At 48.9% G+C, this 14,943-nt stretch overlaps 1 protein-coding gene across 4 annotated transcripts in view; it reads left to right on the top strand.

Annotated features, from left to right (window-relative positions):
• SEMA5B (semaphorin 5B) overlaps nt 1–14,943 on the top strand; it is a 117,949-nt gene that overhangs the window by 91,540 nt on the left and 11,466 nt on the right. For 2 of the 4 annotated variants that reach the window (XM_078453066.2, XM_060639775.3), the window contains exons 5-11: nt 7,278–7,340; nt 7,661–7,759; nt 8,298–8,511; nt 9,195–9,480; nt 11,822–11,957; nt 13,142–13,349; nt 13,447–13,654. In XM_078453066.2, the coding sequence (XP_078309192.2) occupies nt 7,278–7,340; nt 7,661–7,759; nt 8,298–8,511; nt 9,195–9,480; nt 11,822–11,957; nt 13,142–13,349; nt 13,447–13,654 (1,214 nt within the window). Of the gene's footprint in view, nt 1–5,714; nt 6,036–7,277; nt 7,341–7,660; nt 7,760–8,297; nt 8,512–9,194; nt 9,481–11,821; nt 11,958–13,141; nt 13,350–13,446; nt 13,655–14,943 lie in introns of those variants that run through there. The other 2 variants (XM_078453068.2, XM_078453067.2) reach the window with 2 other exon arrangements.

Here is a 14,943-nt window from a genome sequence, read left to right as displayed (position 1 = left end):
TCTCAGGAGTCTAGACTAGATTTTCCATGACAGAATAAGGAGAGGATTTCATGTCCACATCCCTACCATAGTGGACTACCATCTGACCACAAAGGGGAAAGAAAGGGAGAGAAGTTAGAGTGGGCTGTCCAGCATTCCTGGGCAGACTGGAGGTGAACCCCCGGCTCAGGTCCCCTGGTCTGTCATCTGGCCTGGTGAGAAAGCCTTGACTTTTGACCACAGAAGCCTGGCCTCCGCAAGTACCCTTCCATTGCCCTATTTGGGGCTTTGGGGTTCCTGCTCATAAGCTTTCAGTCCTCAGCATCTGCTATCACAATTGCTTACAGAAACCAAGTGCTAACCAAGAGCTGACCACCAGTGTCAGGAGGAGGTAGGACCCAGCCCTCCAAGCCAGCTTCCTCTACTGTCCATACTTCCTGGGGGTGCAAAGCGGTAACTCTAAGTTACAGCCAAATGATCCACTGACTCCAAGGAAGGATTTAACAATGCTTTATTGATAGCTTAAATAATTAACATCCCTTAAAAAAATCTAAATACAAACAGTTTATGCAAACCAGTGTCCATTAAAAGGACTTCTAAGTGCCTAACCCCTATTAAACAGTTTACGTGAACTACTATTCCTTCAGGAAAATCTAAATACCCAGCCTCCTTCCCAATTCTCCAAGCACAAGAGGTGAGATACAGGTAGCAGCACAGAGGGCAGTGCATGAGTGCGTGCATACCTGTGTGTGTGTGTGTGTGTGTGTGTGTGTGTGTGTGTGTGTGTTTACTGCTGCTTGCAGTCAGGAAGGGGAAATAAAATCAGCTCCTCTGTGATGGTTATTTATCAGTGTAACCTGAACTGGTTTGGAGAAAGAAAAGGTGGCGAGTGGTCAACAGTGTCAGGGGGTTGCTGTGTGATGAGCTATCCTGGATTTGGCAATTTTCTGGCCTTTGCCAGAGTAGTTCAGGGAATGATGTGTCTGGAGGCCTAATTGCAATGGATTCATGATCTTGGGCTGCTAGATGTCCTGGAAGTGCAGAAACACGGACTTTTTCTACACATACCCCATCAGGGGCTTTGTTGGGCCTTGGCAGACAGTGAAGCTGATTCTGAGCTCTCTTCTAGTTATCTCTACATTCTCCAAGCTGGTCTGGCAGCTCTCAAGTTATTTGAAATCTAAACTGTCTGCTGAATGGTGGACCTAATGCTCAGAAAATGTTTTAATGATCAGCCATTGTCGCTGGTGTCCAAGGAAGTTGCTGGGTCTGCAAGGAGATTATCCAGGCCCTGGCCGTCTTGCCTGCTCTCTCCCGTAGCAGAAAACCATACAGTTACTCTGTTACTGGAGATTGCCGTATTAGAATTTCTGGGACAGTCCTAGTTTAAAGCTTTATGCATGGCAGATTGATTTATCATACATGTATATCTCTACTCCTTCACAAAACCCACTAAAAAGACAGTGAGGAATTTTAAAAGGTATAGGTCCACAATGACAGAGAGAACAAAAGAGACATCAATGGAGAAGAGATTAAACATATTTTAGGGAGATGGAAAGTGGATGGATAGTCATAATTGACTAGGCAGAACAGAACAGTTTACAGAGGAAAATATGGCAGAGAAGCAAACTGATCCCAGCCCCTGGAAGGGCTTAGAAGTTGGGATGTTGGGTATTGTGGAATGTGAAGATGAGGTATAAGGTGGGGGGGGGGGCAGTTGAAATTGTCTAAATTGAGAGATTGTAATCCAGGGATTCTATCCCATCCTACACAGCAATCCCTTCATCCATTTCACCCCTTCCCCAACAAAGAGAGACTAAGACCCTTACTCTAAAGAGCCAACTGGTGAGTCTCCAAATTTGGAGACTCCAAGAAAGCTGAAGGACACTAACGGGGTATGGTGCTAGAACAATGTTTCTCTTCTTTCTCTCTTTATGCAATTTATTTACTGAAGAAACCTGGTCATTTGTCCAATAGCGTTTTCCACAGTCCAGATTTTTCTGATTGCAATCCAAGTGGTACATCTTAACATGTTCCACTATTCTCTGTATCATCTGTAAATTGATGCTAGATCTAAAGACTTTATTCAGTTTAGATTCCAGCAAGGTTACTTCATAAGTGTTTTGTGTACTTTTTTTTAGGAGGTATGTTGTATATGATTTTCTCTGTGTTTTTTTTAAATGTTAGCAGCCATTGATTGTTTCCCAGATCCATTAATGTTGTGGGGATTACATTGTATTAGTTGGACTTCTACAAAGAAAAACTTCTCATCTCCTATTTGGTTACCCAATGATAGAGTCGTATAGGAAAAGCAGAGTAAATGTTTGATACTCTTCCTTTATCTACCACCTTTCAAAGAATGAGCTGTTTTCCTAGTGTCTGCGATGATCAATTAATCTTATTCTTTTATTATTATTATTACAAACTCAAAATGGCTTTAAACACTATTGATGTGTCTCAGTCCATTGCACTTATCTTTCATGGCTATGCCATCTCTTCCAGGACAAAGCCTCTTCAGGTTGGTTCCTGGGTCCTTTGACCTGATGGCCCTTTTGCCTTTGGTTGCATCCTTGCTATTTGGTGTGAAGAGATGCTCCAGGCTCACCTTGTACATTTCCTAACCTCAGACCCGGACTCAGCCATTACTCTAAGATGCCGGTTCCTTTCAGTGGGAAATGGTTAGTTGATTTATTTTAAATACAAACAAATAGCCCCAAATCACTAGACATTTCAAAAAAAGCCTATAAAGTAAAAGAGAAAGATCAAAACAAACAAGCAGAAGGAATGAAGAAAGGTGCAGGGACAATTAGAGAAATATAAGAAAACATCTTAAAAAGTAATTAGAAAAAACTCATTGAATCTTCTGATATATAAAAATATATTTTTTAATATACTAAAAATGTGATTGGGGAAATAAAAATCGAATTGAAGAATATAAGATGAAGTTGAATAAAAATCTCCCTGGAATTAGAACAAGAAAAAAATAAGAAATCACGAACAGGAGAGAAATAACAGAATATTAGAGGATCAATGCACAACGGCCATCACTTGGTTGGATTCATAAGAGTTACAAAAAAGAGAACAGAGGAAAAGTTGAGGAAGAAATTAAGGATGAAATAACATAAGAAAATCTGCCAGCATGGAGGATGAGGCTTCACACTGAAAGGGCTGAGTGAGTTCCCAAAAAGGTCATGCACTAAGACACCTCAGTTGGAAATTCAGGATATTGTAATGAAAGAGAAGATCCAAAAAGTTTCTAGAGCCTAAAGAAAAAGAAAAAACTAGAAAAGTTGGGGAATAAGAATTACATCAGACTTCTCAATCGCAACACTGGAATCTAGAAAACAGTGGGGGAATGAATGCCTTTAAAATTCTGAGTGAAAATTATTTTTAACCTAGAATTCTGTATCAAAGCTATCAATCAAGTATGGAGGTAAAATGAATCAGACATGCAAAAATTTTTATCTTTTTAAAAAAAATTGTTAATGTTTATTTTGAGAGAGAGAGCGTGCACACTCCCATGCATGTGGGGGAGGGGCAGAGAGAGAGGGAGAGAGGGAATCCCAAGCAGACTCTGCACTGACAGTGCAGAGCCTATCGTGGGGCTCAATCTCATGAACCATGAGATCATGACCTGAGCCAATATCAAGAGTTTGATGTTTAACCCACTGAGCTACCCATGTGCCCCAATGAATTTTTAAAAATTGATCTATCATGTTCCTTTTCTTAGGAAGATAGTGGAGATGTGTTTTACCAAAATAAGTAAATCAAAAAATTGGGAAACATAGGATTCAGTGAAAAGGAGAGGAGAGAAGGTAAGTCCCAGGATAACAGCCAAGCAGGGAAGCCCCAGGAGCAACCAGTCCACAATGGGGCAGGAGGCTGGAGCCTAGGGGCAGAAGAAAGAGGATGGGACTGAATAGATGATCAGAACCATTTGTGTTTACATTTAATAAATGATATCGAGAGGGATTTGTAGCAGCTGTTGGACATTGACCAATAACTTGGTCATCATTCCTGGTATTCCGGTAAGAGCACACATTAACATTTCAGGATCATATGAGGAGGGAATTTGAGTCCTGGTTTTTTCAGAAAACCTTCTGTGGATACCTTCTGGTAAGATCAAGAGAGTATCAGCATCCAAACTTGCAGAATGGGAACAATAGCTTGGAAGAAAACTCTGGAGACCAGAGTGGAATATTCTTTAAGAACTGTGGTATCACTGAAACCCTGGGTGGTTCAAAAAATGATACTCTAAAACAAGCAAACAAACAAAACAAATGAGCACTGACAACCAAAGAGAAAAGTGATTCAGAAGAGGTGAACTCTGAATTCAAAGAAGGTTTTGGAATAATTAATTTTGCTTACATTTTTCTTTGTTGTACTCATAAGATTGATAGGTGATAAAAATTGTAGGTCTCAGTAAGAGCATTTTGAATAAGTTTACATTAAAAATTTAAGCAATAAAGTATTTGATTGGCAGCATATTTTCTTTCTTGGTGTTTCATATTACAATCAATGGTGTCTTACATTCAGTGAAATCCAGGGTACTGCCTGGTAGTAGTGAACAATTTTTATATATTCATAATAATGTAAATACTGATGATTTTAATTTAAAATTAAATAATTATATTAATATATTAAATTAGTTTAATATTACATAATTATAGTGGGAGGATGAGGAGAAGGGAAATGTATGTGTGCTTTAACTTGGGGGGAGAATGGGATGGGTGAGTGGGAAAAATCTTCACCCCCATTAACAGGAAGTAAGAAGAAAAAGTCTGAGTTTGATACATATTTTCAAGAAATTGGATTAAAAGACACACACACAGAGAAACAGCTAAAAGCATTGAAAGAAGTTGTCCTTAGGAAATGGGATTGGGGCGGAGGAGGAGTGAGTTGTTGGGGTCTTTTTTAAATAATTTTTTCATATCCTCTAACTTTTTCAACTCTGTGCATCATTACTCTTTTTTTATCATTACTTTGATATAAATAATTTTTTAAATAAAATAAAAATTTTAAAAATGACTCAAACAAGCCTGTTCTGTGCTGTTATCATTATAAATATACATATTCTTTACAGGCCATATATTCTAACTTTGGGTTTGAGAAATCTATTCACTGTGAGAAGCTGCAGGATGTAACGGAGAGAGCTCAGCTCTGGTGTCAGCTATCCGGGTTTGCATCTTGGGTCTGCTGCTTACTAGCTTTGTGACCTTGGGCAAGTTGCTCAACTTCTCTGAACTTTATTTTCCTCACCTGTAAAATGAACAGAAGTCTAAATGTTTTTTAGTGGCTGCAGTGAAGATCCAAGAGAGGTGTGTCAGTCCCTGGCACAGAGCCTGTCCGGGTGTCTGCTTTTCATTTGTACATTTGTACATTTGTACAACTGCCCCACCCACCCACCCAATGGAAATCTCACCCCCTTATGAGCAAGGCCCCTTTGCCCACCACCAGCACCCCCCCACACCCCAACAGCTATCCGTTATCCAGAGTCTTAAGCCTGGACATCTACAGTGTCTATGGGTCACTGCTCTTTTCTGACCCCAAAGGCCCTGAAATTGCTTGTTTATGTCCCTCTTCTCACATCAGGCTCAGCCAGGGAACTGATGGGGTCCGGAGGGTGACAATGGCTCCATTGTTCCTGTCCAGATAAACCTCATGGCTCTGTGGCCAGACGCCAGGGTCATGGGCCCTCCTTCAAGGTCTGGGAGCAGAGGCCTGCCTGAGCTCCGGGCCCGGCATGGCAGGGTGAGCCCAGCCTGCTCAAAGGTCTGATGGCGGCATGACCAACTTGCCCCCCGGCTCCTGAATCCAGGGTCTGCAGGAACCAGCCCTCCCTCTGCCCCACAAAGCAGCCATCTCAGAGCTGTGGGTGGATTGCAGCCTGCTGCTCCCTCTTCAGGCAACCCCCCTCCACACCCCAACCCTGGAGCTCTGCAGGCAGGGACTTCACGGCTAGAAGAAGCTCTGTGAGAAATGAAAAGCAGATGGGGTTTTTTCCCCCCTGTTTGGATGGAAGACCTGCTTGCTCAAGGCTCCCTCTCCTAGGACAGGTAGGCAGTTCATGTTTATACATGTGACCCAGAAATATATAATGAGCCACACACCAGGGCTGTTGACATTGCCTGAACCTGGAGGGTAGCAATCTTCCCTCCAGATGCTCTTCAGAGGCTGGGAGGGATGTCTCAGAGTGGAGACAGAATAGGTGAAGGGGCAGAGGGGTTCCCAGGTGGGGAATAGCCCTCTCCTAATGCCATGGACACTTGGAAACATGAGGCCCTGAGTGAAAACTGTGTCCCCTAGCACCCCATGGTGCACCCCATAATAGAGCACGAGTGATGCTACAAGGGAAACAAGAAGGGAAGCAGACAGCACAGAATCTGGAAGAGAGGTAGCAATTAAGAAATAGGAATCCCAGGGTCGCCTGGGTGGCTCGGTTGGTTAAGCGTCTGACTTCGGCTCAGGTCATGATCTCATGCTTTGTGAGTTCAAGCCCCGCATTGGGCTCTGCACTGACAGTGCAGAGTCTTGGGATTCTCTCTCTCCCTCTCTCTTTCCCCCTCCCCCACTTGCATGTGCTTGCTCGCTCTCTCTCTCTCTCTCTCTCAAAATAAATCAATAAATTTTTTTAAAAAGAAAAAAATAAATAGGGAGCCCAAGGTCCTGATACAGCAGGATAAAGAGAAAAAACACACAGAGCCTTTGAATCAAGAATGAGGGTTCCAATTCCTGCTCTAGCACATGGCAGCAGCAAGTCACACAGAATCTGAGTTTCTTCATCTGTTAAGGAAAAAAAAAAAGAAAACACTTTGCAGGATAATAGTGGGAAAATTAAATAGATCTATCTATGAGGTTTGCAAAATCTAGCCTTTCTTCCCACTCATTTGAGAGACATCTGACACATAGGGAGCACATTTTCCATCTCGGGCTCTGGGTCTGGGGTGGTTCTGAAGGTCGTCCTTGGCCACTTCCAGCTCCCTGGCTGACCTGGGGAAGGAAGGACAGACAGTCCTGGGACAGAGCTGCATGGGGGTAATTCAGCATGAGGAAGTTGTTACTCTAGGCCTCCCTGACCCAGGCAGGTGGGGAGGGACTGAGGGCACATCCTCCTTAAAGGTCTCTGAGTAAGGAGATCTGGCAGCCCTCTGGGTCCGAGTAGATGTGGTGAGGGGAACCCTTACCCTGCAGGCTGTCATTGACCCTTTCCCAGCTTCCAGTCCACTCCCGACCCTGACTGCTGCCTGCCCCGGCCGTGAGTGCCACGGCCATATGATGTCTGTGTGCTCCTCCCGCAGGCCACAGAGTGGGCCTCCAATGAGGACACGCGTCGCTCCTGCCAAAGCAAAGGGAAGACTGAGGTATGTGGCCCTGGTGGATGCAGGCTGGCTTAGAGCTGTCAGGTGTGTGGTTGTGGGGATGGAGGGTCACCATGTGGGCATGAGGCTGCCTGTGTGAGAAGCCCAGCCTGATCCGATTGGGCAGCGATGCAGCCACCTGGCCTGGGAGGGAGATGTGAGGGCAGGGGATGTCCACAGATGCAACCTGAACTTCAGAGCAGGGCACATCTGGGGCAGAGGGGAGTGCTTTCAAATGTCTGTGGGGCAGTGGTGTGAGGGAAAGACACCCAGCCCCACACCCGGTGTTCTTGTTCCTTTATTACTTCCCCTTCTTGCTTCAGGAGGAATGTCAGAACTACGTGCGAGTCCTGATTGTCACTGGCCGGAAAGTGTTCATGTGTGGGACCAATGCCTTTTCCCCATTGTGCTCCAGCAGACAGGTGGGGCCCCCTTAGGGCAAGACAAACTGAAGGGGTCACAAGAGGTTATCTTTCCCAGGCACTACACAGCCTTGGGGTGGGTGGCCAAATTTAGGCACACACACACACACACACACACACACACACACACACAAGAATGTCCAATTAAATTTAATTTCAGATAAACATCAAATTATATTTAGTGTAAGTATGTCCCATGGGAGATTTGGGATACACTTATACTAAACAATTATTCATTAGTCATCAAAAATTCAACTGGGCCTGCTATATTTTATCAGTCAGCCTCACCTTGGAGGGTTCTGACTGGGATGCAGGGAACAGAGGCAGATGGAGCTCCTGTGACTCAGTCTCCCCCCTCCATGATGGCTGCTCCCTCAGGGGGGCTATGTGTGGGGGAGGGAGTGAGGAAGAGGTTGGAGACAGAGAAAGGCCCCAAGAGACCAGGAACCCAGGAGGAAGAAAACTCTGGGGTTGCAGGGGAGAACAGGGAGCCCCTGGGTGTCAGGGAAAAGTGCCCCTATCTGCCCGTCGTCCCCAGGTGGGGAACCTCAGCCGGACCATAGAGAAGATCAATGGTGTGGCCCGCTGCCCCTACGACCCGCGCCACAACTCCACAGCTGTCATCTCCTCTCAGGGGGAGCTCTACGCGGCTACCGTCATCGACTTCTCAGGTCGGGACCCCGCCATCTACCGAAGCCTGGGCAGTGGGCCACCTCTTCGCACCGCCCAGTATAACTCCAAGTGGCTCAATGGTAAGGGGGCACAGCCCCGGGGGTGGGGGTTCTCCTGCCAGCCAGCCCACCTGACCCCTATCAATCCTCCTTCCTTCCCAGCCTCTGAAAGGGCTCACACTTGCTTCATCAAAAGGCCCAGAGGCAGGGAGATATTTGCCCAAGGACCATAGCACATCAGAGATGGACTCCGGATGAAACCACAGATGTCCTGAGTACCCAGAACAGATGAAGGGGAGGCTGTGAGGGCAGAGGAGGAGTTAGGAACTAATTAGGAGAAAGGGTTATGGGAAAGAATAGATTGGGAGAGGGTGGTATGAGTTTCAACCCCCTGGCGTTGAATTCCAGCTTCTCCCCTGACTGGCTATGTGGCCTTGAGCAAGTACTTGACCTCCCTCTGCCACAGTGTTCTCATCCATAACATGGGGATAATCATAGCACTTACCTCATAGGTTGCTAAGAGGATCCTATAAAGTACTTATAATATTGTCTGGTATGCAGTGAGTGCTTGGAAGCACGTGTTAACTATCATTATACCTGCACTTTGCATTAGAGGTAGGAACAGGGTTAGTTAGAGCGCCCAGGTGCCCAAGCTGGCCAGGGTGTCAGGATGCCCATCCGGGGAAACGGAACTAGTAGGTACTCCAGACTCTGTCCCCTTCCTCCCTGCTGGCCCGACCCACTCCTCCTCTTCTGCCCCCCAGAGCCAAACTTTGTGGCAGCCTACGACATCGGGCTGTTCGCCTACTTCTTCCTGCGGGAGAACGCGGTGGAGCATGACTGCGGACGCACGGTGTATTCTCGTGTGGCCCGAGTATGCAAGAATGACGTGGGCGGCCGCTTCCTGCTGGAGGACACGTGGACCACGTTCATGAAGGCCCGGCTCAACTGCTCCCGCCCGGGCGAGGTCCCCTTCTACTACAACGAGCTGCAGAGTGCCTTCCACCTGCCTGAGCAGGACCTCATCTATGGGGTCTTCACCACCAACGTGTGAGTCCCTTGCCCTCTGCCGCCCCTTCCGGTCCTCGCAGCCTGGTGGGAGTGGGCAGGTCCCTCTTTGAGCCCTTGTTTCTCCTTCTGTAAGATGGGGAATGCGTGCCTTCCGCCCTGGGTAGTCTGAGTGTAACAGCACTCTATCTGGTCTTAAGGGTTAACTTGCTCCCAGATAACGCACTCCTTACTTGCTTGTGACTTGCTGCCTCTGGAGTGGTAAGCACTTATTCTAGATTACCATGAAGGGCAGGCCTAGACCAGATCTGAAGAAAGTAAATGGAGCTGGATTATGGCTCTGTGGAGGAAGAAATTGCTGGTGGTGAAAGGGAAATAGCCCTCCTAGGGGATGGAAGCCCCGGAGGGTCCAGGAGCAGCCCTTTACTGGTAAGCTCAGAGGGAAGTCTTTCTGGTCCCTTCCACCTCAGGACTCCGTGAACCTGCTAAACCTAACCAGCAGAGTCTTCTGGCAGTCCTGATGGCACTGGGAAACACAGGCTGGGAATTAGAACTCCTTTTGTTTCCTTGGTATAAGGAGATCATGAGACTCTGCCCCCACCGCCTCCTTCTGTGTAAAGGCTGACCCAATCAGGTGATTTTCTTATACAGAATGCTGAATGGGCAGCACAGACCAAGGAACACATCTGTAGTGCAGGATGCTGCTGGGGCTTCTTTGTGAGGACCTCTGAAACATATGCGCCCTAGACTGGTGTTTGCTTACCCTTGGCCCCAGGTAGCAGGGATTGGATGAGGGCCAGGCTAGCTATAGGAAGGACGGTCTGAGGGGATGCACAGGGATGGGAGGAAAGCTGGGAAACAGGAACAGAGAGGCTATCCAAGGCAAGGGACAGACATGCAGCATAGCCCATACAGCCATGAGCTGATAGCCAGGACTTAGTGACCAGCGTGGCAGTCAGCACCAGAAAGTGTGCAGCCATGAGCAAAGGGCAGGAGCTTCTGGAGAGGCATCGGGGGGAAATGATGACATTGGTATGGATTGTAAGGAGCTTATGTATTGTGTGCCTTTTCCATGCCAGGTGTGTGTCATGGTGGGGGGTGGGGGGGAAGCAGGGATGCCATTAAAAAAAAGACCTGGTTCTGCCCTTAAGAAGCTTACATTCTAGAAATAGTGGTTATTAAACACCCAGTTTTAACTGTGATAAATGCTACAAAGGGCAAAGGCAGTGTGCTGAGAGCCTCTACCAGTGTGGAGGGGTGGTGATCAGGGAAGCCTTCCTGTAGGAAGTGACATCTACAGGATGAATGGGAGTTAACTAGGAAAGAGTTTGGGGGTGGGAAGAAAGAAATGTTTGAGGAACTTAGTGGAGACCAGCATGACAGGAGCCTGGAGGGTGAGGAAGAGGAGAACAGGAGAGGAGGCTGAGGGGCTGGGACAAGAAGAATTATGTCCCAAAGACCTTACAGACTGCTTAAGTGTTTTGATCTTTATTCTAAGAGCAAGGGGAAATTATTGAAGGCTTAAAGCTGACCAGAGACTAGCTTGGATGTGCATTTTGAAATGTTTGCTGTGGCTGCTGTGTGGAGAATGGATTCCAGGAGACTGAACAGGCTACAGGGAGGCCAGCCAAGAGGACAACACAGCATCCAGCAGGAGATGAGGGTGGCTGACCCCAGATGGGGGCGGGGGGGGCGGGGTGGGTGGGAAGTAGACACAGACTAAATGCAGAGAACAGAACTGGAAACATTTGGGGGAGTGGTGTAGCCTCTGTGACCTGTTCACATCAGACTCATAGAAACACCTAATTCTGGGACTGAAAGGGTCTTAAGAGGTCATCCGGCTCAGAGTATTGTGGGATGCAGCATGAATCAGTGGTTTGATAACCAGCTTTAAAAATAAAATAAAATGAAGACAGCAGAATAGAATGGAATAGAAGTATCAGAGTACAATAATGTATTTAGTAAGGGCCAGTATTGTTTCATGAAGATTCTTCACAGATGTGTGTGCTCATGTGTGTGCTATTCTGAGTTGTAATATGAAATGTATCTCTTACAGTGGGCTGTGGCCAGAATGTTTGAAAAACACTAACTTTTTTGAGCCTCCCACTGGAGAAGGGAAAGGGATGAGGAAGTAGCACAGAATGACCCCCCCAGTGCTTCTCGTCAGGGGGCTTCCCCCCCCTTCCCGAGTTTCCAGAGTTTGAGGGCCATATCTCCTCCTCCTGTGACACCCCATGGTGTGGGAAGCACCAGGCTCACCCAGGTCCTCAGCCAGCCTCGGAGCCGGGCCATGGCGTGACGTGACAGCTGGCGGGGGGGAGGTGGGGTTACAGGCATTGAGCCCCACAGGGAGGGCAGCATCCCGCCATCTCTTGCCTTTCAGAAACAGCATTGCCGCTTCTGCTGTCTGCGCCTTCAACCTCAGTGCCATCTCCCAGGCTTTTAATGGCCCATTTCGCTCCCAGGAGAACCCCAGGGCTGCCTGGCTCCCCATCGCTAACCCCATCCCCAACTTCCAGGTACAACTTTTCCTCCCCGTTCCCTCTCCTCACAGACCACCTTTCCCTAGCCGAGCAGCCACCAGCTGGCTCTCAGCTGCTCAGCACGAACACCAAACCTGCCCCTGCGGGTCTGCACCCATCTGTGCCGTCTGCAATAGTTCCCTAAGAGGGTGGTAACATCTAAGACTGTGGACTGAGAAAGGGAGAGTGGGTAGGATGCAGAGCAAGGGAGCATGCTCTGAGCCATCTCTAAATGTGATGTCTCACCCCCAGGGAGACTCAATGTAGGGGACCAGGAAAGCACTCACAAGCTGTCTGGCCAGAATTTGGGGATTTTAGCTGGAGTTTGCTTATAGTCTCCCCAGCCTGGGTACTCATTCCTGGAGGGTCTGAGTGCCAGGAGTGGTCAGCGCCGAGCCGTTGGGTAATGAAAGCATACCTAGTGCTGTGGTGGAGAAGAGGAAAGAGCCATGAGGCAAAGGAACCTACAGGTGGTTGACTTTCACATCCATCCAACTTCCTGCCCAAGGGGCAGTATGGAGCAGGGGAAGACCTCACCATTTGCAATGGGATTATCCTGACCCAGATCTAGCCCTCCCTCTGGGTGATCTTGACCTTGGCCAAGTCACCCAACCTCCTTGAGCCTCTTTACCCTTCTCTGGTACATAGGGATAATGCTCTCAACCTCAAAGATAAATGCAAGGGTTAATATGTACCTGACGCAGTGCCTGGACTGTAGAAGTGCTCAATAAATGGTAGTTGCCTTCCAGCTTGGGTTTAGAAGGCATAAGAGCTTGGAGCTGGTAGGAACCCACGAAAGGAAAGGCAGGTTGTGGCCCAGCATGGGGGAGGAGCCCCTACAGCAACAGCATAAAATCACAGGACACTGTTTTTGGCACTCAAATGATTCATTTTTAGATAATCCCAGCTCCTATTTCATCTCCCCGTCCTCTTCACCATCCCCAGAACGTCCCTCCTCCCCATCTTCCCTGCCTCATGTTCCCTTAGTTCTCAAAAAAGAGGTATTGCTCCCTGGAAGGGGTTGCAGCCGCCCCCTCCCCGCCGCAGCGATGTTGGGGGTGGGAAGCCGGGATTGGAGAATCAGAACCTGCCACCTGGGTTACGATGAGGAAGGAGAGGGATAGGGGACTGCGGCAGCCGGTTGGCTGGGCACGTGTGACCCCACCCCCTCCCCGCTGCAGTGCGGCACCCTGCCAGAGGTGGGCCCCAACGAGAACCTGACAGAGCGAAGCCTGCAGGACGCACAGCGCCTTTTCCTGATGAGCGAAGCTGTGCAGCCGGTAACGCCCGAGCCCTGTGTCACCCAGGACAGCGTGCGCTTCTCACACCTCGTAGTAGACCTTGTGCAGGCCAAGGACACGCTCTACCACGTGCTCTACATCGGCACGGGTGAGCCTCCCCGTCCAGCCCGGCTCCCGGTGGGGAAGAGGTTGAGGGGCGGGGGCTGGGCTGGTCCTTCAAGGCCACCTGCGTCTGGCCCCTGCAGAGTCGGGCACCATCCTCAAGGCACTGTCCACGACGAGCCGCAGCCTCCGCGGCTGCTACCTGGAGGAGCTGCACGTCCTGCCCCCCGGGCGCCGCGAGCCCCTGCGCAGCCTCCGCATCCTGCACAGCGCCCGCGCGCTCTTCGTGGGGCTGAGCGACGGCGTGCTGCGGGTCCCGCTGGAGAGGTGCGCCGCCTACCGCAGCCAGGGGTAAGAGGGGGCCGCGGGACGGCGGGTGGGCGGGCTCCGGGCCTCCCGAGGCTTACGCCCGCCAATCGCACCTCGGAGGTGGCGCCTAAGAGGCAGAGCTTTGGAGCCACCCAGGGTGGCATCCTGACCCAGTCTCGTTATTTGCCTTTGGACAAGTCACTTAACCTCTCTGAACCTTGGTTTCCTTCTCATAAAATATCTGCAGGGATTTTGTAAAGGTTAATTGAGATAGTCTGCCTAAACCACTTATCACTGCCTGGGGGAGAAGTGTGTGCTTAGCAAATGGTGGCGGCTGCTGTTATCCCTGTTATCAACCCCAAAGTTAAGGCCTCCCAGCCAGCTCTAGCTTAGCTGATTTATTCTCAGCCCCTTTAATTCAGAGAAAGGTCTTTATCTTTGAAACCACAGTACTTACTACCTAGATGTGGAGGGGGAGATGAGAGATGATACTTTTGAGTCAGCACCAGGTCTTTGCTTTTCTTCCTTCCTGACTTAGAGGAGGCAGAGAGGACTGGCTTGGGTGGGGTGGAGGTGAGGAACCATGTGGAGTTGTTTGTTGTGTTTGCTTCCCAACTGCTTCTGAGACCTTAAGCTTCAAGTGGATTCACAAATTTGGCAATAACGGCACTGGCATTTAGGGGGGAAAACAAAAAGCCTATTCCAAAGCCAAATAGAAATGCATCTCAGATGCCTACCACGTGAAGCTCCCCTGAGCTGTGCCCCCTCATTTTTGAGATAATCAAAGGCTGCCTTGGCTGGCATAGCCACAGCCACATGGGCTCCTGTGGCCTTTGCAACACAGAAACCTCCTGGCTGTGCCCATCTGTCCTGAGAATTTAGAGACAAATGGTATCCCTGCTGCCAAGGGTCGTTCTCCAGCCCCTGTGGGGTGTGCTGGGAGCTGGGCAGAGGTCTGGAGGGCAGGGGAGGACACTGGATGGCCATGGTGTGGCAGCCAGAGAGGAAGAAAGGGAGGGCAGTGCGCAGACACTCAGGCTCCCCTCAGTCTGAACACATGGCTCCGTCAGCAAAACACCAAACATTTACTAAGCCCTCCCACGCTCAGAGCACTTTGCAAAGCTGTCCGTGTGAGAGGGGAGAGGCAAGAACGCGGCCTAGAACACTCTCGTTTCCCTCAGAGCTGTAGATGTCTGGCTGGGGAGAGAACCTCACCCTGTGTTGGACGTGTGAGGCATACTAGGCGGGGCTTACGTGGCAGAATGGGACACACCTAGGATTCTCCCTCAGCTCCGTCATCTACTGGCTGTGTCATCTTGAGCAAGTTACTT

This window comes from Panthera onca, chromosome C2, assembly GCF_046562875.1.
Source record: "Panthera onca isolate mPanOnc1 chromosome C2, mPanOnc1 haplotype 2, whole genome shotgun sequence".
In the NCBI taxonomy this organism is placed as follows: Eukaryota; Metazoa; Chordata; class Mammalia; order Carnivora; family Felidae; genus Panthera; species Panthera onca.
This window is presented reverse-complemented; position numbering and strand designations above follow the sequence as displayed.